Source organism: Antennarius striatus, chromosome 3 (assembly GCF_040054535.1).
Source record: "Antennarius striatus isolate MH-2024 chromosome 3, ASM4005453v1, whole genome shotgun sequence".
Taxonomy (NCBI): domain Eukaryota; kingdom Metazoa; phylum Chordata; class Actinopteri; order Lophiiformes; family Antennariidae; genus Antennarius; species Antennarius striatus.
Genome location: NC_090778.1, coordinates 22,053,191 through 22,077,854, shown reverse-complemented (window position 1 = coordinate 22,077,854; position 24,664 = coordinate 22,053,191). Strand labels below are relative to the sequence as shown.

The window sequence follows — 24,664 nt, the reverse complement described above, 5'->3', positions numbered from 1 at the left end:
CAGCTGTACCTATTGTTTCATGGTTTATGAGCTCCGACTGTAATCTCATTTTTATTCATTGACTTTTACTGAATGCCTCTTTCGAATCAATATCCATACTTTCACTGCAAAGGTCATGAGAGCTTAGACTAACAGCGGAATACTCTCTTCGTGATATCCTTTAACCACTGATATGATTATACCGTTGGAAGGGAATTTTTGTGACATGTAGAGTTGTTGTTGTCCCATGATGCTGAGATGCAAGCATTCTTGACCTTTATACCCTGAGGCCATTTGTTAGAAACCACACAAATACTTCACTATTGTGAGAGTCGGACATGTTCTTATGGTAAACTTTGAAGCCAAAGAGACACAAGCTATGTTTCGTCTTCTCACAGAAATACTTTATAAGCCTTAATGCCTATTGTAAACGGTCCTGTGGCATAATGTCGAATCTAACCCTGACGTCTCTGGTTGAAATTCAACAAAGTTAGCTTCACAGTTTTTGCATTTGCATTGGGAATTTCTAGCACATACTTGCAAAAGTAATTTTGCATTTAAGTACTTTCCCTTTATGTTAAACAGATCTGGCTGTAACTTCTGGAATTAAAAGTCATTTTACATTTAAATGTTTCACAATCTACTAACAAATGACTTATTAGATTGTTGCTTGACCCAGTTTAGTAGAGCATGTGATCTTGTAAATTCTCACATTTTAGTTTTAACAAGATCTTTTCCTTCAGTGGATTCATGGAAATAAATACTAAGAGGAAAAGACGAATGCATTAAAAAATCACAACGTCAGGATATAAACGACGTTTAATGCTCACAAAATCAACCTGGATTTGTTGTTGGGCGTGTGAAACTGGAATACTGTATTTTATTTTATTTTTTTAACCTTTGGAGCATATTGTGATTTGAAATATAATTTTGTATTTATTTGAAATGTTAAGTTCTTACTCTGAAATGCGTAAGAATACACATTTGCAAAAGTTTAATAACTTATATGAGGTTACGTCCTCCCCAATCACACAAGGTTTGGCTTTTATTAAATGTGTTGAAAAATTTTTTTTACATACTAATACATTTACATATTTACCTTCACCAGAAATAGTTTGCTAAGAAAAACTGTAGATCATTTAATATAAATCACAGCTTTGAACCACAATTTTTTGCCAATCGGTTCGTTCCGGACAGACACAGTATTATAATGTTTTTGGTTTTACATTCCACCCAATAATTGATGTTCCTGAGCCGGTTAGAACAAAAAAATACATTTCCTGAACCGGTTAATGACGTTCCTTGTAAATATAAATAGGTAAGTAGCTTTAGGACTTTTAAATTGGCAGTTAAGGCGATTAGTTTACATACTGTAGATATGTCCCTACAGTAAGCAGAAGTTGCGGCACCTATGATGCTGCCAGGCAGGAGGCCTAGAGGAAGACCAAAGAGGACGTTCATGGATGTAGTGAAAGAGGACATGAAGGTAGTTGGTGTGAGAGAAGAGGATGCAGAAGACAGGGTTAGATGGAGGCAACTGATTCGCTGTGGCGACCCCTGAAGGGAAAAGCCGAAAGGAAAAGAAGATTATTTTGAATAACTGATTCTGTTATGGAACTTTAAAAAAAATAATTTAAAAAATAAAAAACAAAAAATTAAAAATAAAAAATAAATAAATGAAATGCAGGCATGCAAACGTGAGTTGAGTCAAAGGAAGGGGGGCTGAGCTTCTGCACAAGGGTTTATTTCTAGCGACGCCCCTGCATCGTTTAAAGCGGACCCTGGAAAGACTGTATGCAGCTGTGTCGGTGAACATGGGGTTAAGTTTTCTTCCTCCGCATGCGTTGATCCCTCATTATGGGATGTGCCACCGAGTCGCTCTGCTAGTCTGATCCACAACAGGTCAACGTATTCAGCGCGGGAGGCGGGCCTATCTGCGGGACGCATGAGCTGCGGGGCTCGGTGCCGCTCGGTGGTCGTGATTTCATCCATGCGGAGCGGAGTCACGGACACGGACATGGTGACACGTGGATCTTCGTGGGTGAGACGACCTACCGGCCACAGGGCGGATTAAACGCATCGCATGGATGTCTGTCGGCGTTCCCGGAGTGCTCCGTCCCCGTTCTCGTTTCCAGGACTCGGCGATGCGCTCTTTAAGAAAAACGACTTTCACAGAGACACCCTGAAAACGCATCCATGCGCCAAGACCGCAACACATCCCGGTGTGCCCCTGACAAAGCGTGGATCCAAGGAGCTCTGCTAAGAAACCCGACCGGCGGGTCGGCATGGACCCATGCGTCAACGCGGTTGTTCCGCTGTATCAGTGGGTGAGGCTGTGGAGCGCAATCGTGCGATGAGACAATCGGAGATCATCAAGTAGATCGGATAGAAAGACTACAAACAAAAATAATTAAAAAAAAAAAAAAATCCGACAATATGGCTGATCAGAGCAACATCCAGTCATCTGCCTCCAAGAGTATCCGGCCCTTTAAATCCAGTGAAGAGTACCTGTATGCCATGAAGGAGGATCTGGCTGAATGGCTGAACACCCTGTACGACCTAGATCTCACTGCGGACACCTTTCTGGACGGGCTGGGGACGGGCTGTGCCCTCTGTCGGCACGCCAACAACGTGAACCGCGCCGCTCAGGACTTCCAGCTGGAGTACCCGGAGGCTGCGCGGTCCATGAAGGTGCCATCTAAAGATGTCATCTTCCAGTCTCGTAACGTGGTCCCCGGCTCGTTCCTGGCTCGGGACAACGTGTCGAATTTCATCACCTGGTGCAGACAGGAGCTCTGGATCAAGGATGTCCTCATGTTTGAGACCAACGATCTAGTGGAGAGGTGCAACGAGAAGAATTTTGTTCTGTGCCTTCTGGAGGTGGCGAGGCGTGGGTCCAAGTTTGGCATGTTGGCCCCCATGTTGATCCAGCTGGAGGAGGAGATCGAAGAGGAGATTCGGGACCAGGAGTGCCAGCTGACCGAAACACCTGAGCAGAGCCCGCCCAGTAGGTGTTACAGTCGGAAGGAGAGCAGCAAGAGTGTGGAGGACGTGGATGAGCCAGATCCAGAACCGTTCCTCTGGCAGCAGAAGAGAGTTTTATGTGACATGCGTAATTTGGATGAATTGGTGAGTTGGAAAATAAAAACACCTCAACGTCCCTGGATTCCTGCAATTAATTCCATAGTAACTCAACATGTGTTATAGCTGCATTATGATTCATGTAGGTGTTGATACACTTCTATAATGAACTTACAGCTCTCATTTTTTTTGCATTTTAATCATCAGTATCACACCATTCGGCCTGGATGGAAGTAAATATCATCCGCATATACTGTATATCCGATATCTGAGGCACTTAAAGCAGCTGATGGAGGAGCAGAGACATGTCAAAAGTCAGACAGCTTCTCTGAAAATACCATGCTGGTGTTAAGAAGGAGGCCGGCCCCTATAGATCCCCTGAGGTGCGGGTGTGTGCGTGAATCAATGCTTTCTTGTGCTGCTAAATTCTCCCTTACCTGTCGAGGGGTCAGTGGCTGTTTGACACTCACATTCATGCTTCTTGCCGGAGGGGCTTTGGAAAGTCATAGGTCAACTCAGTGGCAAGAGATTGAGATAGTTTGTTAAGTCGTCATCGGCTCCTTCCCTTTAGCTTCAGGTGAGGAAAAATCTGATCACGCACAGCTTCTGCAGCCCCTTTACAAACACTACTAACCCCCGCTTTGGCTGTTTGGTTCTAATATATATACCCACTCCTGTGGAGTTCAACCTGACCTTTGCTACTGTCTGCCACACGTGAGAGATCTCGTCACAACAGGGCTAATGAGGAGACCGACCGACCAGTGGAACGTGTGGTGGGAGCAGTCAATGGTTTTAAATTGACGGGTTGAACAATGTGTGTTTTTGTTACAAAGCTGTGAAGGACAGGAGAGAAAAGGGGAGATGTGGGATTGTCGCACCAGAGCTGGTCAGACAGCAGAGAAGAACAGAACCACTGTGATCTCAGACAGAAATAGGAGAGCATGTGGAGACTGTCTGACTCTGCACACCCTCACTCATATGACTGAAGATTATAAAAGCTGGCCACATTTTAGGAATTCAAATATCACAAGAAAGCAGAGCACATGCTTGCCGTTTTAATTTCTGTCATCCGGCCTGACGCGTCACCCTCAGATAAATTGCTTGTATGTAAGCTGTGCAGGACGGACCCACTCAGCAACACATGTCTCTGAGATGTATTTCTAAAATAAGAGACCAGGATTACAGAATGCATTATCATCAATGCTATTTTTATTTTTGGAATCCATACTTTGTATGAGATATATTTCATATTGTTTCTTTGAATAGTTTGATCATTTTCCTCAGGTCTTGTCACTAGGCATTGAGCTTAGGCTGGTGTTTCTTTCTCGTGTTGAGACCTTCATGTCTCATTTTTCCTGGAGCGTCATTGCTTTTAGTCATGAATATCTGACACAGGGACAGAAAGGAAGCACGCTAGAATGTCATTGGTCCACAGCTCTGACGGCAGACTGCATGTCTGCTGCTCTCAGACAGGAAGAGGCGACTCTCCTGCATCACCAATGATCGATATCACATGATGGATTGCCTTTTCTCAATTAAAGATCTTTTTTTTCATTTTCACTTCTGATTTTTCTCTAATTATAAAATCTGCTTTTCATTCTGACTTTATTTTGAAGCTGATTTTTAAAAAATACATATCAGTTTTTCTATTAATACCCAGACCTTTAACCTTCACAGAGATTTATTCAGCGGCTTCAGATACTTTGATTTATACTTGTATTTCAGTTCCATCTGTGTCTTAACAGAATCTTTATTGTGGGCCGACAGATGTTTGGGGAAAACTTCTCCATTGCTGCATTGCTGTTGTTTGTATGTGAAGCCAGGATGCGTAGTTACATGTCTGTAGCACCGCAATACCCCGATCCAATTACATCTTGAAAAGAAAATGTGAGTTGTGCCGTGTTTGCACAACCACCAAGTATTTCATGCCTGTACTTATCGTACAGTTTGTGCTGGATCAATTTAATTTATTATTCTATCATGCATAAATCATCAATCACAATCACATCACATGGCATTTGTTTTATGTATAAATATATATATATATATATATATATATATATATATATATATATATATATATATACATACACACATACACATATATATATACACACACACACACACACACACACACACACATATATATATATATATATATATATATTAGTATTACTGACATTTGTGTTTTTTCTAGTTTACTATAGTGGATGATTAAGCAAATCGTGTTGACTTGAGCAAGATGATGAAAGTGTAGTGGTAATCGGATTACAGTCAATGGTTCTAATCAGTGTAGTAGTATGCGTACAAACATAAGGATCAAGTACAAAGACGTTTAAAGGTTTAAAACTCTCAAGTAATCTATTACCACCAAATATTTTTCATCATGACTCGTCGTCTGTGTACCTGTCTTACGTAATAGGGAGGTGAGTCAGCAAACTCTTGACTCTTAATGCAAGAAGCTGATGTGTCATATTGCCTTACAATAGGTATTGATTGTTCAGAAGGCTGATGTCTAATCAGTTATGCTTCATGTGAAAACCCACTGATCTGCCTCGTGTCGTTACTCATCTCACTGTGGGACGGAGCTCCGCTGTGACGTTAGGGAAGTGACCAGCGATTCATTTCCTCCGTCATTGTTTGAGTCAATAATAAATGTTCCTTTTTCCAACTCCTTTACAATGATTTCTTTGATGTGTTGGTACAAATGGCAGCTGGTTTGTGTGTCCGCTAAATGTCAATGCAAAGTTTATCCTTTGCATTAGTGGATTTTCTTTCACATTATCCATAACACAGGGATTATGGCAGAGACTTCAGTTGAACCTTTATTTTTTTCCATGCTGCAATCAACCTAGGGTTAAAAAAAAAAGAGAAAAAGAAAAAGGTCTCCTGTAAACAAAAGTGAGCTTTTTCTCTAATTTCTAGGTCTTGTAATTAGGCCCTGGGCTTAAAACACACACAGAGCTGCGCAAACCTGTTACTTTTCATGCTGCCTTAATGCACACTATAATTGTTCATATGTTTCCTGCATGCACAGGCATCCCAGCATTATAATCACAGCCTTGATCGTTTTCCTTCATTCGCATCTTTCCGTCTTCTTGCTCAGCCACAGAAACTGTCTCTTCTCGCCCCAGGCTTCAACACTCAGCCCCTGTTTAGTTCATATGTGTGCAAGCATTCCCCATCCCCCACACCCCAACATGATAAAGCCAAGAGCAAGAACAGTATGTCTTGTTGGTGGCATGGAAGAGGAAGATACAATCAGACGGTTGACAGCTCTGTAATAAAGGCTGACATCTCAATCAAAATCGTCGGATGCAGACACCAGCCGAGCAAATAGGAAGAAACGCCTGTATGGGTTGTCTGCTCCATCAGCCTCATGGTCCGATTCATGCATTCATGGAATAAAAAAGATGAGGAGAAAAAGATATTGTGCCTAGAGTAACTTTACTGTACACCCTGTTAAACCTGACTGGAATGGATGCTGCCCTGGGAGGCAGAGCTACAGTAGAAAGTGAGCTAGAGAGAAAGAGAAAAGTAGGTCATCATGCTTTGCATTGGATCACACTCATACGCTTTGCTGAGAGAGCGTGCCATCCTTCAGTATTTCTCCCTTCTATGTCACATGGATCTTTTTTTTCTTCTTTTTTTTAAAACATGTTTTGTATTTTAAGGTTTTTGGGGGTTTTATTGACCCTCTGAAACAGTTAAATTGTTCAAATCCCAGAGGGTCGGAGTTTAATGTGAACTGAGGCTCCTCATGTTGGTTTCTAGACTGTCACTAGTAAGACATGAGTTCCTTCCACCTTCGCTGCCAGAGTGTTGAGTGTTCCTGAGCCTCATCAAAGCAAACCGGTGAATGAATTAGACGGTGGTCTGATATATTACTTCATACTGTGTGTGATCACACTGCCCAACGATGAGTGCTTAAGTTATTTGCCCTGCAGCATCTGTGGTCCATTAGATTCCCATATCCTTCGCCCCCCCAGTGGGCAGTATGTCATGTTGACTGATGATAACCATTGATTTTTGGTGTCTGAGGCCTGGCTTGGAGCAAGGATGATTAAATCTTTGATTCATTTTTTCTCTCTGATCAAAGCGCAGAGTAGAGGTTCTGGAATATTTTAGTACTTTTAATACAAATCTTTCCAAAGGGGTGTCATCCCCTCCACCATCTATCTGTCTATCCTCCATCTATTGTTTGGACTCCAGCTGGTGAACCGTTGTAGAGTCAGTCCTCACATTTACACAGGTTATACACATCGGGCACGTTATGAAAAAGAAAAAGTGAAAATGTATTTTTTGGCAAGGTGATTGCCTCAATTTTGACCCACTGTTGGCATTACATTCTGGAAGCTGAACATTACAGATACCACCGTCATACACATTCTATCCACATTGGGTGTCTTCAGAATCTTGATTGATGACAAGGTCATAGCTTAGGATCTGTTCATGATCAAAAATCGAGATGGAGAACTTGACCACTGATTTTGATGTACTTTCACAAGGTGAAAGGTCATTTTTGGCAGCTAGTTGTTTGACTTCTTTCCAGGGTTTGTGCTACGCTAACCTACGCTAGCCAGCTGCTCACTGTTTCCTCACATTTGAGGGAGATGAAGAGTGAAGATTGATCGTCTCTCCTCAGCCAGGAATAAAATCGTCACATCAAGCTCTTTTGTAACTGCATTATTTGTTTGCACTTAGCGTACAAACATAATTTAATTTATTCTCCCACTGGAAGGGTATTGCTATTAGCTGACACACCTAACCCTGACCTGTACATCTGACTGATTCTTTTTGCTCTTATCTGTGCTGGTCTGGCCTGTTGGACCAGCATGCTAACCATTTCCAACTGCATGTATCTTTACCATTCTACAGTTTGTTTTCTTAGTCAGTGATAGTCTACCTCCACATAGCCTCCAGGTTGTTTGTAATAGATCCTTTGTGCAAAAGAAATTTTGTTAATGAGACATTGCATTGCTAACCACAGAGAAGAAGAGTTTATACAGGCTGCTCTACCAGTTGTTTGAGAGAAGGTAGTCTAATGTGTTCCTGTTTTAGGAGTCCATTCACAGGCCTGACAAATGCGGTGAAGCAATAACCTCTAAGTTCCAAAACAGGCTTCCTCCTACCAGGCAGGCCTCTGCAGAGAAATACCTTCTTATCTCAGTACAAATCTGATCATTTTTGATCTATGGACGTTTCCAGTCATGACAGCAGATCCTGGCGATGAGATGATGAAATGATCAGCTAAGTGAGGGCCCTTGTCACGCTTAGAAACACACCTTTAAAGTCGTATTGTAATCCTTCCAATTCTCTTTACCTTTGGTAAGCACACACATCCTGTTATAAACCCAACAATGTGGGTGAACACCCTCATGTAAATTCCTGCAGAGCGACTTATTGTAATGTTCTGTTTTTATTGTCGATGTGTGGCAGTAATTATCCTTTGCTTTGCATCCAATAAAGGATCCAGCTACAGCAAGCCAGCACACCTTTGTTTGATGACTCCACAGAGCAAACTGTGTGATCTGTAATGACTCACTGGGAGAACTTGCAAATATTAAAATGGAAGAACAATTTCATTTTTAAAAAAAAACTGAATTGCAACAACCAGAGATATAAGTCATGTTTTCACACAGTAACAACAAAAGAGTTCAAGTCGTCATCAGATAAGTCTTAGTAATACATCGGCGATACGAGGTTATGTTTCTTACATGCTGTACTTAATCTTTTATGTTAGACCACGTTTCAATCCAGTGAAGAAAACGGGGAACCAGATCTCTCCCCTCCTATTTCCTCCCTCCGTCCCCAGAGTCGGCTCAGCCCTCCGTCTCAGCTTATCTCTTCTGTGAGTGTCCCTTCAAATGTTTGCAGGTCAGGAAGGAAAGGCACAAAGAGGTTGTTGACTCATACTGACGAGATACAACCATCATTAAAGCCACATGTACTCTAAAACGTCTTGCACTTTGGACGTGCTTGGACACAAGTCCAATGCTACTGACATAAATATGTTTATCTCTCCATTCAATCAAAACATCTCTGCATTCCTGTCTTTAGATAGATACAGCAGCTTGTGAGTCTAAGGGCTTGTTGTCGTCTGTTCATCATTTTTTCTCTTTTTTCTTCTCAAACATCTGCAGCTCTTGTTGACAGGGTCTTTCATTTGACCAGCTTGCATCCATAATTCATCCCTTAGTTTTTCTCAGTGTTCCAACTCCTCTTCTGCATGCTTCCTGCATGAGCTTGTCGCTCACTCCTCCCCTTCGATCTCATTCTTGTGTGTGTTTTGGTTTCAGTGTGTCTGAGTTCACCCATTGTTGACACAGTAAAAATGTGGGAAGTTCACACATCTCATACCAAAGCTTCCACAGAGAAAACAGTTCAAATGTCAGGGCTTCTATCGATCCGGTTATTATTAAAGGACTTCATGGGGCTCAGTTGGTTCATATGAGACGGTGTGTGAGTTCTGTACCTTCTCTCTGGAGGGAAACATATGACCTCAGCAGGTCTGGGGATGTATTTGCTTGAAAGAAAAGCTGTACTGCTGCGAGAATGAGAAAAAACAAGAAGACAAACTGTACAGTTATAAAGGGAAGGGAAAGGCTGTGTGTGTGTGTGTGTGTGTGTGTGTGTGTGTGTGTGTGTGTGTGTGTGTGTGTGTGTGTGTGTGTGTGTGTGTGTGCGTGTCTGTGTGTGTGTGTGTGTGTGTGTGTGTGTGTGTGTGTGTGTGTGTGTGTGTGTGTGTGTGTGTGTGTGTGTCGCCTTAGTAATCTTTCCATGAACTCACCATTTGGGATTTTTCCAGGCAGAACTCGTCCACCTTCTGACAGAATGAAAGATGGAGTGACAGAGTGGAGAGAAAGAGGAGGGGAGCACAAAATGTAAGCGAAACAAGGAAAGCAAAGATAAATATAGGGCCGGTCAGCGAGTGTAAGAGCTAAAAATAAAAGGATCACTTAGGAGACAATAGGGCAGCAAAGCAGATGAGAAAGAAAAGAACAGGTGAGACGCTGAGGATTACCTCTGATTTGACCATTATTAATTATAGGGGGAAGAAAGAAGGGTGGTGTTTGAAGAGAGTTACAGGGTATTTCTTTCATCTTTTAAAAACAAGGTAGTGATGTGTCAGAGATCAAACTGTTCACATACACACCTGTGACCTGCACAACATGGATGGGAGTATCACTAGTTTAAATATTACTCCTCAAACATTAATAAAACACATATCTCAGTTTCATAATGGCACCCCTGAATGCACAGTCTTGAAGCCGTTATCCTTTTGCACAGCTTTACTTTCCCTCCCTCATAGCCGACATGAGTGCATACGCCTTTTGTCTGACAGAGACGCCAAGAAAAACAAAAAAAAGTTGTCTAACCTTTCCAGAGAGCAGGCCTACATTATACAACGCAGGCGGAGCTCGCTCCACCCTGCAGTTGTGTCTGACTCCAGTTGCCTAATAAGCACCCCCAACCACAGCAAGGGCACCGGCTGCTACTCCCTTCATTCAAAACCCAGCTGGCAGCGCTGACATCACCACCGCCGCACCACTCCTCGTCTGTTTATGTTACTACCAGAAAAATTGTCACATGACAGCCGGAGACGGAGTATTCATTAACATACCCTCGTGTGTATTTTTGCGATATTTTGTGGCAAACTAAATTGCCCAAATACTTTACTACTGAGACGAGGCAGGTCTTTTAATGTGGTAAGAGAGCTGGGTGGGGAACGCTGTCACCATGCAGTTGCTTGGAGAGAGAAGTCAGAAGGAAGAAGATGCACACGACGTCCTCATGTAATCAGGCAGCTGACGATCCTCATTCGTCACTGCCTCAAGCGGTATCATTGTGTTGTTTACACTCAAGGCCAGCAGGGTTACAGATATGGGTTCAAACATGATCTCACATGAGGGCTCTGACCTGAAAAAAACAGGACTGGATCATCGTTGAAGTCCATCTCACGTGTGTCGACTGTGTCTGTCTGCTGGGGTTAACTTGTTCTGCTCTGATCTCCTCAGGTGCGTGAGATTCTGGGCCAGTGTTCCTGTCCTGCCCAGTTTCCCATGATCAAGGTGTCGGAGGGGAAGTACAAAGTGGGAGACTCCAGTGCTTTGATCTTTATAAGGGTAGGTCCCCAGCACCTTTATTAAATCCCGTGAATGGGGATGTATTGTAATTGTCAGTGTTTGTGTGTACGTCTGTCCGTTCGTTAGTCCACCAAATATCTTCGCAACCATTGCAGATAGAAAGATGGAACAAAACACACATTACTCGGGCAGCAAAGGGGATGAAAATGAGATGATGACCTTGACCTTGAGAAAACTAGGTCAAGGTCAAATTTCTACTTCTGTACACTCAGGAACCGGATAAGATAGAAAGACGAGGGAGAAGGCCAGTGTGAGTAAGACCATAGATCAAAGCTAGTGCTTTGATCTGATCTGAAAGTAGGTCAGGGTAATATTTGGATAGAGAAAGCAGATCTAATTTGTGATGAATCTGAATCATCATTATAGGTGCACTATGCACGGTCAGCTGAATCTACAGTGTATACACTCTGTTGGCACAAACTTGTAGTACAGAGGAGTGACGCCTGCAGTCATCACATGGAGCCATAAGGTGTTGGCATATGCTGTCATATGTTGTTTACAGGACAATGAGGTTATGGAGCAGTAGTTAAATTACTGCTGCATGAATGCATCGAAGCTCATTGAAACTTACAATACGTGCAAGAGTATGGTGATTTATTTTTCCTAGTGTTCACAAATGCCTTCGCCTCGCCCACTCCCAAATGCACTCTTTTCCCACTGAGACACATTTAGAGCTTTAGGTCATTTCCTTAGCCAGCTCTTATCTTGACTGTAGCCCATTTCCACTCGCCTGTTTGTCTCAATGCACTTTGAGAGCTGCAACATCAGGACTGGTGAGGAAGGTGGTAGGTACCAGGGTAGATTTTGGCTCACTGAATCCCAGTCAAATTCAAATCTCCTTTGACTGGCTTTCCAGGCTGTCTTTATTTGCATTAGAGATCTGTCTGACTTGCTTGCATGACAAGAGAGCAACACCCCGTGTACACAGAGGCTGGTTTGGTTCGGTTCCAGCCTGTGGTCCTTTGCTGTGTCATCGTCTCCATCTTCTATTTCCGATGAGTCCCTGCCTTTCAATCCAAATAAAGAATCACCCTCCCCTTTTCTTTGGAGACTCTCCTGCACTTAAAGCAGCACACTCCACATGACAACATTAGAAAAAGTACTGATTGGTTCCAATTATTTTAAAACTAACTAAAAGAAGCAAAGCTAAATCCACGAAAGATAGTGAAATTCAGCTTAAGAAATAGAATTAGAAATTGAAATGGGTTTTTTTTAGAAGGACACTCAATTTAGCTCAGTTGAAGATACAAAAATAAATTCACATTTGTTTCTGGAGCCACTTTCAGAGGTCCCACTCTTCCACCAAACTTCATCAAGCAGTTTATGCTTAATGGTTGGAAATAAGGTGGAGTTTACAATAATAATTTACAATAAAAGCCCGAACCCTAACCCTTTACGTCTCTCCCAAAAGTAAAATGTTTGTCTATTCAGGTGGGTTAAAACAAGAAAACCCTTTTCCCAACTTTTCCTTTTCCTTTGAGATGAGTATGAAGTGTGAGATCTGACCTTTATCTTTGATGCAACAGGCTTTTCCCCCCATGGTTTCTATGTGTATGTGTGTTTGAGGCTTTGATCAATTAGATTAGCCCTCTTCACATAGTCTGTGGCATGTTTGCCATGACTTTTGTAGAGGATGACAGGGACTGTGCTCATGCCCCGACGCCTAGAAGTGCAGCCAAAACACGTATCCCTTATTCTTCTGAGGGGAGGAGTCACTCAAACTCTTTCAAAGTCAACAAGCTTTATTCAGTTGCCAGCACTCTGACAATGATGCCAGACTGAACAAGTGGCTGAAGTGGAGAAGACAAACTGTTGAAGGGTCCATATGAATGTGGGCGTGGGGGGTTAGGAATAGGAGGCATATCCCAGGGGAGGGATGCACCAATAGCCGAAATGATTGGAAATTATCTCAACAACAGGTTTTAAGAAGAAATTTGCTCTGCATACCCCTGCAATGATTACAAGAAATCTGTTCATTGTTGCCATAGTAACAGGGATTGGGTCCTTCTATCCTGGCATGGACAGTTTGATATCCGCTCAGTACGAGGGAAATTAGGAAGCTAAGTCACACATTTTAAGGTGAAACATGGTCACAAAAAAAAACCCTCAGCTCACTCCTCAGGAGCACTGCAGCTGTAGGCATAAAACTTAACAAACATAATGACATATGTGTAATAACATATGTAATAAGCTTGTTGGGTGAGGAAATCGGCAATACAGAATGCAGTAAAACTTAGAGTTAATACAAATTTTACTGTAGTTTTGATCATTAAATTTCTCTTTGTCCTGCAAATCTAAAAATAAGAAAGTTGTGATGCTTAATATTATACCAATCTGCTTTTGCCTTTTTAAAAAAGATGTTAATATTATATTAATATGTTGGTTTTATTCTTTCTATGATTGCATTCTCATGTTAGATCACTTTAAGACTATAAATGAATTATTAGATGACTCTAATGAGCATTTTAATTCCCTTGACAATCTCTTTAAAGTGAGGCAATTATCTCTCTTCAGTGAATAAAGGATATTTGTTTACCAGAAGCTGTTACCACCCAGACAGATAATCCTCTTCCAAGGTTTCAAAGCAATAACTATTTAATTAGATTATTCTGGAGATTTGTGCAACATCAGCACCCCTTATATTATAATCTTCACCACACAAAAGGTGATGCAAATGATTTATCCCTTTCCAGAATAATTTTTCTACCATATGCAAATCTCTGCATACTATAGAAGTTTATATTAACTCAGGTCACAGTATAACGTTAAACTGATTCCCTGACACATGGCGTTCATACAGCATTATTCAAATAGTAAACCTGTGATTGGCATCCAGCCAGAGCATGGGCTGGTAAGCAGTTTATGGGCTGCTCTCAGGTCTGATAGAGATAAGCATATCAGCTGTTATGACAAATTTCATGTAGTAGAGAAGCAACACATGGAAAGACTTGTAGAGGATGCTTGCGTCAGAGAGAAGGACGGACTTGTGTACTAACGTCTGTAGCCGGTCCAGGACTACCATCAGAGACCTGGTGATGGTAGAAGCTGTAGTCAGTGAAATAAAATATGTTCCAGCCCACACAGATGCACCCTTATGGCTTCACACTGGTACAGCTTTTTCAGCATGTGGCTGGCAGAGAGTTACACAACCCGGGGGAGGCGAGGTGGGGGGTGGGGGTATCTACACGACACTTGTATCAGGCAAATTGTGGTCTGTCTGGATTCGTTGAGGCTCTTTGGCATAATCTTATGGATGTATGTGCTTCAAAGAATAGAAGAGAGTAGGAAGTGACACATCAACCAATCCCCCCTCTTCTCAGTTATTGGGGAGAGGAGCAAAAAGGACAGCAGGGGTGAGTTGTTTCGATGCTAATGTACCCTGATACCCTCTGAAAACACAGGGAAGCCTGCTGAAAGAGGCTTTCACAGTACTTTGTGCTCTTTATTATGCTATTACCCTGTTTGTGAGTTAGCATAGCAATGAGCAGTTCTCATAATGGCAGCAGCTGTCTGTGATGTGAGTAAAAGAGGAGTTTTGGGGGAGAAAGAGGTAGGGGTACAGGCAGGGGTGCATCTTAATGTTACTTACGCTGCCCCACTTTTGAAATTCGCATCTTTATTAACTTGTGCAGTGACTTTTAATGGCTCTATATCAAATGTTTTGGCTGTTTTATTTGTGTTTGAACCGCAGTGTTTACTTTATTTTTTATCTATTAATATTTCATTTTCTCTATTTGTCCTTCAGGTTCTTCGTACTCATGTGATGGTGCGCGTTGGAGGGGGCTGGGACACATTAGAGCACTATTTGGACAAACATGACCCATGTCGTTGTGCTGCTTTCGGTGAGGTCACTTCCATGTCAGCTCCTAAGAAAATTATTTCATTGTATTAATCTTCTTGTTCTCCTTTTGGCGTTTCCCTTCAGGGGTCGCCACAGCGAATCAGTTGCCTCTGTCTAGCCCTGTCTTCTGCATCCTCTTCTCTCACACCAACTACCTTCATGTCCTCTTTCACTACATCCATAAACCTCCTCTTTGGTCTTCCTCTAGGTCTCCTGCCTGGCAGTTCAAAACTCAGCATCCTTCTACCAATATATTCACTGTTTCTCCTCTGGACATGTCCAAACCATCTCAGTCTGGCCTCTCTGACTTTATCTCCAAAACTTCTAACATGTGCTGTCCCTTTGATGTACTCATTCCTGATCCTATCCTTCCTGGTCACTCCCAGAGAGAACCTCAGCATCTTCATCTCTGCTACCTCCAGCTCTGTCTCCTGTCTTTTCCTCAGTGACACTGTCTCTAGACCAAACAACATCGCTGGTCTCACCACAGTTTTGTACACCTTTCATTTCAATTTAGCTGAAACTCTTCTATCACACATCACACCTGACACTTTTCTCCACCCGTTCCATCCTGCCTGTACACGCTTCTTCACATCTTTTCCACACTCTCCATTGCTCTGGACTGTTGACCCTAAGTACTTAAAATCCTCCACCTTCTTGATCTCTTCTCCCTGTAGCCTCACTCTTCCACTTGGGTCCCTCTCATTCACACACATGTACTCTGTCTTACTGCGGCTAACCTTCATTCCTCTCCTTTCCAGGACAAACCTCCACCTCTCTAGCTTCTCCTCCACCTGTTCCCTGCTCTCACTACAGATCACAATGTCATCTGCAAACATCATAGTCCATGGAGATTCCTGTCTAACCTCGTCTGTCAGCCTGTCCATCACCATAGCGACCAAGAAGGGGCTCAGAGCTGATCCCTGATGCAGTCCCACCTCCACCTTGAACTACTCTGTTACACCTACAGCACATCTCACCACTGTCTTACAGTCCTCATACATGTCCTGTACCGTTCTCATATACTTCTCTGCCACTCTGGACTTCCTCATACAATACCACAGTTCCTCTCTGGGCACCCTGTCATCAGCTTTCTCCAGATCTACAAAAACACAATGCAGCTCCCTCTGACCTTCTCTGTACTTCTCTATCAACATCCTCAAAGCAAATACTGCATCTGTAGTACTCCTTTTTGGCATGAAACTTTACTGCTGCTCACAAATGCTCACTTCTGCCCTTAGTCTAGCTTCAACTACTCTTTCCCATAACTTCATTCTATGGCTCATCAGCTTTATTCCTCTGTAAATTTTAATGTATTAATGTAAATGTATTAATGTTTTCCTTAATTCATAATGCATTTAAGATTAGATACATCACATCATTGGCATCCAATGTACGATGCTCAGTGTAGACCTAAAACTATCATTCATGTAAATCTGGATTACATGAATGAATATTTGTTTTTTGCTGTTTTAGTATTGAATGAGGCAGCAGAATGAAATCAGAACCAAAATTTCTTCCAGCCAGGAAATATTTCTGCAAATTGGTGATAAAAAGCCTGCTAAGGTGGGCATTTCTTCCTAGTAAAATGGACATTTCTTCAGACCTTTACATTTTTGTGCTCACATTGGGCTCACAGAACATACATGTTTATGACTATGGTGGATGGGACTATCCGTCCTTGTTCCATGACTCCAAAGTCCTGCTGAAGTAATGACAAGCAGTGACAGGCCCATCTCTGTGGCTCAGGGAGACTAAGTCCTGATGACATTCATATATTTAAGTCAGATGTATTTCTGGCCCTTTGTATGACTTAATCCAGAGTGATTGTCTGGAAATGTTGATGAGAAGTTAAACCTGTCCCCCCAGCCCACCGGTACCACCAGGCTAAAGCCAGCAGCCAAGGTCAGGGAGGCCAGAGTAAGTCCTCGAGCGCCCACTCCTCTCGCTCCACCAGCCCGGGTCCACACTGGCGAAATGATGGAATTGCACCATACAAGCCCCCTGATAGGCGTTCCTTGGAGCAATCCTCTGCTCCATGTGCCTCCTCTTCCTCCTCCACCTCTTCCTCCACACGCCCTGGACGTTCTCAGAACCCTTCTGGTTCCATAGAGCTTGACTCTGCTGCAGTACGCACTCTCCTCCCACGGCCGCCACGAGACAGATCAGAGCCCCGCCACTTTAATCCTCTCAGGTGAGTGTGTGCGTGCATCTGTGTTAGTGTGGAGGTAAGTGTTGGGATAAGGTGAGTTGCCTTGATAAGAAATTAATCCCTTTCAAGTAGCTTGGCAGCCGACGGTCAACTCCGATTTTGCAGCTTGCTCCTTGCCTGCAGAAATACACACGTAAAAAAACTGGGAATAAACACAACAAACACACATGACAGGAAGCCACAGATTACATCAGAGCAGATTTATCTAATCTCAGGTGACATTGCCAGTTAAATCCGTCTCAGCAGCCAACCTAGAGCATATTCTAGTGGCTGCAGGGTACAAACACAACATGCTTTCTAAGCTCTGTTTTTGCTTCTCTCTCCTTTTTTCTTGATTCATCCAATTAATCAATTGTCAAGAACAGAAGTGAGCTGTTCAGGCTTTCTCTAGCCATGGTAATCAAACAAGTATAAAGTAGTAGTGACCAGATTCCATCAGAGCAATGGCATGTTACTGACTTTAGACATTGCTTCTCCTATAGGACCTTTATATTCTCTTGATGAAGCTGATAGAAGGTTTAGATGTTCCTCATTATATATCAAAGCATTAAGGCTTTGTTACAGTTTAGAGCTGAATTATGGTTTACTTTGGCTTCTACATCAGATGTGGATTATTTCAGCACTGAGTGACGGCTCAGACCAGACGTCAAGGCAGCAGCCTATTCAAATTAACACTCCATGGGTTAGGCATAGCCTTTCAAGTCTGCCAGACTAGATAAAGACTAATCTGACAACTATCCCCAGACAACTGTTCACAGCTAACTGTAGAAGTAGGGCAACAGGTGGGCTCTTTGCACGCTAATGACCTCGATTTCTTATGCACACAACCTGTATCTGAGGATGACTCAGGGAAAAAACAACCTATATCCCCACTACCAAAACCCAAAATACAGGACCAGAGCATGCTGTAGTTCTGAAACTGACTGACTTGTAATTCGATGGAAGTTTTGGTCAAACATTGTTGTAATCCTGAGGGAAAAACATGTTTTTCTATATGTATAAAGAAATAGCAAAGCCCCATTGTGTAAAAATACCCATTCAAAGTCTTACTCTTGTTGATTAAATATATTCAGGGTTGTTCTCGTAAACTTAGTGGTTTTAATGGTGTGTGACAGAGGAGTGACGTCTTCTGGAGGGGGGAAATGTTTACATTTGAACAAAAACCCTCTAAGATGATTTATGTGCGTATATGTAGAAATTATAAATACAATTTAATCTTTTTCTTTTCTTCGTTGTAGGAATAAGGAGACGATGTTACCTTTGACAAGACGTTTGTCTGGAGACAGTGACTCGTCCACGGCCTCCTCTAAGGGGGGAGGGGGAGGAGGGGGACGACACGCCCTTGGTGGGGGCTCAAGGCGATCTGGTTCAGAGGTCGTCCTGCTTGTCAGTCGCAAGGAAGGGAAGCATATGATTGAGAGGCCCGGAGCTGGAAGTCAGACCCCCCCTCGCCCCTCACTTCCCCGTGCACGCAGTCAGTCTCGGGAGCGTTCTGTACTCGCTCCAATACTCAAACCCAACCCCCCACAAGGTTCCTCTGATGGATCACGAACATCCCGCACTGAGAGGGGCCGCTCTCTTGGAAATGAGGGCCCAAAGAGGTTCCAAGCCCCACGATCTCAGAGTCAGAGTAAGCTATCTAGTCGTACACGGTCGAATGATACTGTTACAGGACCCACGTCTTGCCACAGAGACCCTGTGACCTTATGCTCAGAGAGACGAGAGGAACTTCGGGCGAAACAAGTGCCCCCATCATCTCCCAGATTAGGTGGAGGCTTTGCCAAGAGGCAGACATCCTCATGTTCTAACTCACCAATTAAAGGGCTCCAGAATATCAATAGCAGTCCCAGCAAAAAGAGTATAACCACTCCCAAACCTCCTGCCCCTCGCTCACCCTCCATAGGTAAAGGTAGACTTCTTCCACCAGTCACTTCAGGAGGTCGACGTTCACCGCATTCATCTCCCAGAAACTCATATCATCACGCTGTCCGCTCTTCTCGCACATTACAAGGCAATCGCCCCATTGGCCAAGGCCACTATAGGAATTTGTCAGGCAAGGAGCACCAGGAGCCTGAAAAGGAGGAGCTGGGCTTTGGCTTCCAGATGCTTCCAACACTGGACCCCCAGAGGGAGCAGGACCTGTACCGCAGCTTTGAGGCTGAGTTTCTGGCCAATACACAGCAGGTCAGGGGAATTAGCACCCCAGGAGCACCTACCCTGCAGGGAGCTGGAATATCTTTTATCCCATTACCAACTGATGCCAATGTCACTGACTCTGCTTATTCCTCTTCAAATTCCTCCACCTCCTCACTGAATGTGGGGGCAAAGGTGGGAACTCTGCCTGACGTCAGGGAATCCAAGAGAGTGAATCCCTGTCTCTATCCACTGGATGACCCCTTAAATTTACTTTATGGACATAATTTTGGAGGACCTCGAAACTTTGGTCAAGGAGAGCCTGAGCACTGGGGAGATCGTGGAGGAGGTCTCAAGAAACTACCAGCCATCTCCAGCTCTTTAGAGGAGAAAGAACTTCCATCTTCCATGTCCGGTGATGGAGAATCAGAGTCAGGCAGAGGGAATCCGTTCCCCTCACAACCCACTCTCCATTGTAGGACAATGAATGGAGACCCTACAGGCTTTTCCCACACAGGGGGGATGATGGAACAGCAGAGTCAGCTTGGTTGGGACACAGGATCTGAAGGAGACATTCCTCTGGAAAATCACCAGCAAAAATTACCTTCTGACTTAGAAATTAGTGAGGGTAGTGATGACCTCCCGCCCCCGGAGGCTTGTCCGTCACCTGTACCCCTGCCCCTCTCTGAGGACTGCTCCTTCCAGGATTCTTCAAGTGAAAACTCTTCCATGTGCTTGAGCCTGAGTGAATCCCACTCTGAATCCCCCACACCATCTTCACCTGTGGCTAATGGGGACACAGTGGGAGAAGTTATGCGGACTAAGAAAGGGCAAAAGAAGGGAGACAATTTAGGACCTATTGTAAAGCACAAACTAAAAACCAGCATCAGGCCTCGCATTGACAACAGACCAGAAAACAGCCCCTCGCGTATCCCCACCTTGCTCAGCTACAGAGATCAGCAGGCTCAAAACACTCTTTCCCCATGTCACACACCACCAATGTCTCCACAAACCTTGCGTTCTCGTGGTCGTCCAACCACACGCAAGAAGCCCCACCAGGCCTTTTCAGATATGATGCACCCTCAATCATGTACTCCAGCAATGGGTGACAAAGATTGTTCATTGCCTGGACAGTCAGGGAGTCTGGACACTGAAGCTTGGATGTAGCACAAATAATAAAAGGGGGTTACTATCATTGACTTTAACTACTAAAAAAGACTTAAGACTGGGCTATAGACTGTTTTCATTGCATGCCTAACACTCCTCTATCACCTAGCATCTCCCCTGGATAATTCTAGGGGCTTCATTGTTGCTTTTAATTTGCACTTAAGCCAAATTATTTATTACCAAAGGAATGGTCTATTAAAATACTTTTATTGTGTTTTCAGTGTGCATGGGGTGCTTTTTGCCAATCGCATTTGTTTTGTTTTTTGTTTTTTGTTTTTTTGTTTGTTGTCAAGAGACACTTGAAAATGAAAATGTAATGGTTTATTCAGAGAGATGAGAGCAGATGTGTGTCCATGCTCCCTGTTGAGGTGCAAGGTGAAGTTCAAAGATTTTAAGCTGCAACTCTGCAACATAAACACTAAACCTTCAGTCACATGGATTGGCTCCCTCTTGTGGTTCACCACGTCACCTCCACCTGCCTTGATAGAGTACTTACTGTGATATATTCAGTGGTCTTCTCATATGACTCATTATACATATAATTACAATATATTAACACATTCCATAGACAAAGGTATCCTCATCATTCTTCTGATTTCGTGGAAATCGCATGCACCACAATCACTGTACAGTTGTCTGCAGTTATCAATGTCTAATATCACTTTATCACTGCGATCGATAAAGTTGTCGGTGGAGATTCTCTGTCGTCCAGGTTATGGTTGATCTTCAATGTTTTTTTACAAGTCCGATTAACGTACTCAACACAGAGATCAGTCGATAACTTTGAGACAATTTTTCATTCTTATGTTTAATGCAGTAAAGGAGTTGGATTATTTCTACTTTGAAGTGGGTTATGTGTAGAAACACGAGGAGCGGTGAAAGTTCTAATACTTCGTCATTGCCACTGTAACAGAAATGCTGATGTTAATATTTGTTCCTCTGACCAAACTGTAGTCTGGAAAACAATGTTAAATAAGTCAATTGCTGAGAAGAATGAATGTGTAAATACCTGTTGATGCGCTGAACAAAACATGTGGGTATTCTGTTGATAAAAAGGCGTTGAATACACATTTTAATGTACATACTCACTGGAATCAGTTCTGCCTTAGCTATGCAACACTGGCGTTGGAAATGCCTTTACAATTCCCTTTGCCTTAAATAAAATTACTGGTTAGTTTTTGAATGTTTTTACTTGACATTGGCAACATTTATTCTGAAACACCACATTGACATCATTTAACTATTACTGCTATTAATGTGATAATAGAAATTGTGAATTTGTGTGTTAACAAATGTAGAAAATGGCTATTTTAATTTCGTTAAGACTTGATATAGGTATTCAATTCAGTGTAAAGGCATATGATAAACCACCTGTTTTATATTCCCGATAGTTGTTTTCAACATAGGAAGCCAGGCAACCAACTCAGCGGATGTAAAGACAGGATCAATGGGGCCCATCTAGTGGTCAAGAAGTCAACTTTATTAACAGCAGAAAAAAACCCCAAACAAACCCAAAAAACAAATTTTCCTGACACAATGCCCTCTCTTCCGTACTTTCTGAGTTACATGTTCTGGTGCAGTTTAGATCCAACAACAAAATGACATTTAATGAATGACGAATGACTGGATTGACAAGGAAATAATGTGACTTGACTGTCAACGTGTGTGGAACAACGAATGAATAATGCATGCTGTCATTGGATATGTTCTCTTGCGAAACTCTTGCAGTTTTCAAACACAGAGTATGAAAGTCAAGACTCCATCTACTGTAATTCTGTTTTTGGTATTGAACTTGTGTGAACTCTGTAAATTATATTTGAAAATGGAAATGTTGGACTTATAGTTTTAGTGCCCTGCAGAAACCATTCAGAGAGAATACAATGCTCGCTTGACCATTTCATTATTCCCTATTCTTTTTTTTTGCCACCATTCTGGTTTCATCCAAAATCCTGCTCACACCTCTAACTAATTACTATCTTGTTACTAAAATTTTGTGAAATAATTGTATTGAAGTAGGAAGTAATATTTTCCTCCAATTTTTTGTGGAGTTGTTCTGAAGTATCAGAAAACTGAAATAACAGAGTGACATACAAGTCAACAAAATTATACTTAGGTAAAGTAAAGTTAAAGTTCAGTACTAGATTATCAGTTTTGCTGCTGATGTCTATCAGTTCCAAAACCCCATTATTTTTTCCATTATTACCAACAATATACCCCCCCAAAAGCATGTGTCAATTAACTGTGGAAAATTGTTTAGGATTCGTTTATAGCATTTTTTCTCTTGGAGATATCAGTAAAATCAATAAATAATTTTGACATCACTTCTGCAGGACACACTGAATAGGCTTTAAAAAAGTGTGTGTATATTGTGTACATACAGTATGAGAATATGAATGTAGTTGGACAGAGGGATGAATGGTGTTGGCTTAATTTATTTATTTATGGTACGATTCAGCCTAATCGGGCTCAAGTGATTTCCTTGTTGCAAATAAGGGAGCTGTAAATGTTTTAGGGAAATCAAAGTGAGGTGGGGCCCAACATGTAAAGACCTTATATAACTAAGCTCTCTCAGCTTTCTCTGCGGTATGCTGTAAAGAGACATACTGATTGATTAGAATTACTGTTAAAAGCACGTACAGTATATCCATAAATTAAGCAGATCTATGCTTTTTTTGTTGCATTCAGAGATTCAGGAATTCAATTAAAACCGGATTTCATTAATATACATAATAATATACATAATTTGTGATGTATCACAATTATTAAAGCTACATTAATTCAGTATGTAGCCATTTTAGAGTTTCAACACAATCTTTATGTGCAATGTGATTGTTTTAAAACAAATTTTTGATGGTTTATTTAAAAAGACACATATTTGGATCATCTGCTGTTTAAAATTAGCTATTTACACATCCTGTGATTTATCACAAACATGCCATTGCATTTTAAAAGAAACAACTGTCTTTGTATAATCTTGGTCCTTCACCATTTTGTGGAAATGACAACTATTCCGTAATCAGGAAAATCTGAATGTTCATGATGAGACAATTTCTTGTTTGCCTATGTTATTTTCACTGAGTTTTCAGTAAAATGTACAGATTGCTTGACATTGTGGAATTTATATGTATAAAAAAGCAATACTGCAACATTTCACAGATTTATGGAGATGGAAATGCTGTCAGGTTGTTCTTGTAATAAATACCTTCTTCTGGATTTACATGTTATGCTGGATCATTTTTTCATGTAGACATTTGATCACAGCAGCAATTCAGCCATACAATGGCACAAGCCAGTATCAACTGTAGGCCAATCCCAAACTCGGATAAATGAGGGTTGTGGTAGGAAGGGCATCCGGTGTAAAACAAATATGAGCGTTCTTCTCAAGAATTCCATCCCTGATCGGACACGGCCCAGATTTACATGGAAAACCCCAAGATCTGAAAATGGTGGCTTTGAATGTAGAGACTATGACAGGAAAATCTTGGGAGTGGGTTGACATGATGATCAGCAGGAAGATAGATTTACTGTGTGTGCAGGAGAGCAGGTTGAAAGACTGTAAATCTACTCTACAAGCTTAGAAGCAGGATTCAATTTAATTTACTGTCCTACGCTGTTGATTGCAAGAGAAATGGAGTCTTGATCATTTTAAAAGAAGAGTTAGTTAAGAGTGTCAGATCGAATGATAAGGGTGAAACTTGAAATTCAGGGTGTTATTTATAATATGATTAGTGGTTATGCCCCACAGGTATGATGTGAACTGGAGGAGAAAGACATTCCAGATGGAGGTAGAAGAAGTTAGTTGGAGCATTCTGGAGACAGAGAGACTTATGGCTGGTGCAGATTTTAATGCACATGTTGGGGAAGGAAATAGAGGTGATGAAGAAGTGATGGCCAAATTTGGCATCCAGGAAAGTAATTTGGAGGGGCAGATGCTGATCTAAAAGGATGGACATGGCTTCAGTGAACACCTTCATCCAGAAGGAGGAAGAAGCTTGCAGGTGGATTGCATTTTGTGAAGATGATGTCATCCGAAGGGGGTCACTGACTGTAATGTAGTGGAAGACTGGATTACACCAGTCCTACAGATTCTGTCAACAATCACTG

At 42.2% G+C, this 24,664-nt stretch overlaps 1 protein-coding gene across 1 annotated transcript; it reads left to right on the top strand.

Moving 5' to 3' along the window:
- The first annotated feature begins 1,052 nt into the window (after window positions 1-1,052).
- Window positions 1,053-23,767, top strand: gas2l1 (growth arrest-specific 2 like 1). Its single transcript, XM_068310484.1, has 5 exons — window positions 1,053-3,108; window positions 11,079-11,186; window positions 14,953-15,049; window positions 16,918-17,242; window positions 18,499-23,767. Exons 1-5 carry the CDS (start codon window positions 2,416-2,418, stop codon window positions 20,558-20,560), a joined length of 3,285 nt encoding a protein of 1,094 aa, XP_068166585.1. The 5' UTR covers window positions 1,053-2,415; the 3' UTR covers window positions 20,561-23,767.
- Window positions 23,768-24,664: the final 897 nt, after the last annotated feature.

Bases quoted from the DNA above. Each gene is read 5' to 3' on its own strand.
- gas2l1 (XM_068310484.1), top strand. From the start codon at position 2,416: ATGGCTGATCAGAGCAACATCCAGTCATCTGCCTCCAAGAGTATCCGG. The intron at 3,109-11,078 runs GTGAGTTGGAAA...TGATCTCCTCAG, and splicing joins TGCGTAATTTGGATGAATTG to GTGCGTGAGATTCTGGGCCA. The intron at 11,187-14,952 runs GTAGGTCCCCAG...TTTGTCCTTCAG, and splicing joins GTGCTTTGATCTTTATAAGG to GTTCTTCGTACTCATGTGAT.